This window comes from Mandrillus leucophaeus, unplaced genomic scaffold (assembly GCF_000951045.1).
Source record: "Mandrillus leucophaeus isolate KB7577 unplaced genomic scaffold, Mleu.le_1.0 Scaffold266, whole genome shotgun sequence".
Taxonomy (NCBI): Eukaryota; Metazoa; Chordata; class Mammalia; order Primates; family Cercopithecidae; genus Mandrillus; species Mandrillus leucophaeus.
This window is the reverse complement of record NW_012102765.1, coordinates 630,287-631,185: the sequence shown is the minus strand read 5'-3', so window position 1 is coordinate 631,185 and position 899 is coordinate 630,287. Positions and strand designations below refer to the sequence as shown.

Below are 899 nucleotides of genomic sequence, written 5' to 3'. Positions count from 1 at the left end.
TAAATGCTTGTTAATGCTGTGAGGGGCAGACAGGGAGGCTGAGACAGGAAACCTTGTGAGTCCAGGCTGCTCTCCACTACAGAATCACTAACACAGCTGTTTTGCCTCCTCTTCTTCCCTAGGCAGAAGGTTATGTTATTGGAAGCTGCATCAAACACATCCCGATTGCAGGTAGAGATATTACGTATTTCATTCAACAGCTGCTAAGGGAGAGGGAGGTGGGAATCCCTCCTGAGCAGTCACTGGAGACAGCAAAAGCCATTAAGGTAAAAACAGATGGGAAACCGGCTGGTTTGGGGGTGAGAGAGATGGTGTTCTGGACACTTCCCCTCGGTGCCATCATCCCTGCTTCTCCTTTCCTTCCTCTCCCCTTCCCATGAGTGTGGGGCTTGATTTGTTTTACCCCTTGAGTTAAGTGGGCTGAAGATGTAAAGCTTAACCTCTTCCAAACTAGATGCTCTGAGGTTCCAGCTGTCACTGAGAACAGCTTGGTAGCTGGTGCAGTGTACCAGCATGCAGAGGCGCATTGTTCAGCTGGAACCTCACTGCCAGAGCCTCAACTACCAGAGCGCTCCTTCCATACTGCCTCCATGCTTCACTGTAGAATCAGGAGGCGACTGCAGCAGCAGAACACTGCCACCCTAGAATCCAGAGCTATTGCACAAAATTCACACACAGGTGTAGGTGTGACGTGTGGCCATAAGCATCTCCTTCCTTTACTGCACAGTTTCTGAGTGTAGTGGAGCTTGAGGAGGGTGAGCCTGACACCCACCCTTCTCCTCACTGCCTTCCTCCCTTCTCAGCACCTCGTAACTGAGGCTGCTTGAAGGAAAGGAAGCATCAGAGATGATTCCCGAGGTGTTTTTAGGACAGGAAGCACTGGCATGGGGCAGGCTCTG

General features: G+C 51.2%; 1 protein-coding gene across 1 annotated transcript in view; it reads left to right on the top strand.

Moving 5' to 3' along the window:
- Window positions 1-899, top strand: part of ACTR3B (ARP3 actin-related protein 3 homolog B (yeast)) — an 82,161-nt gene that overhangs the window by 40,859 nt on the left and 40,403 nt on the right. Inside the window, exon 6 of the mRNA XM_011984315.1 lies at window positions 123-266. Within this exon, the coding sequence (XP_011839705.1) occupies window positions 123-266 (144 nt within the window). The remainder of the gene's footprint in view (window positions 1-122; window positions 267-899) is intronic.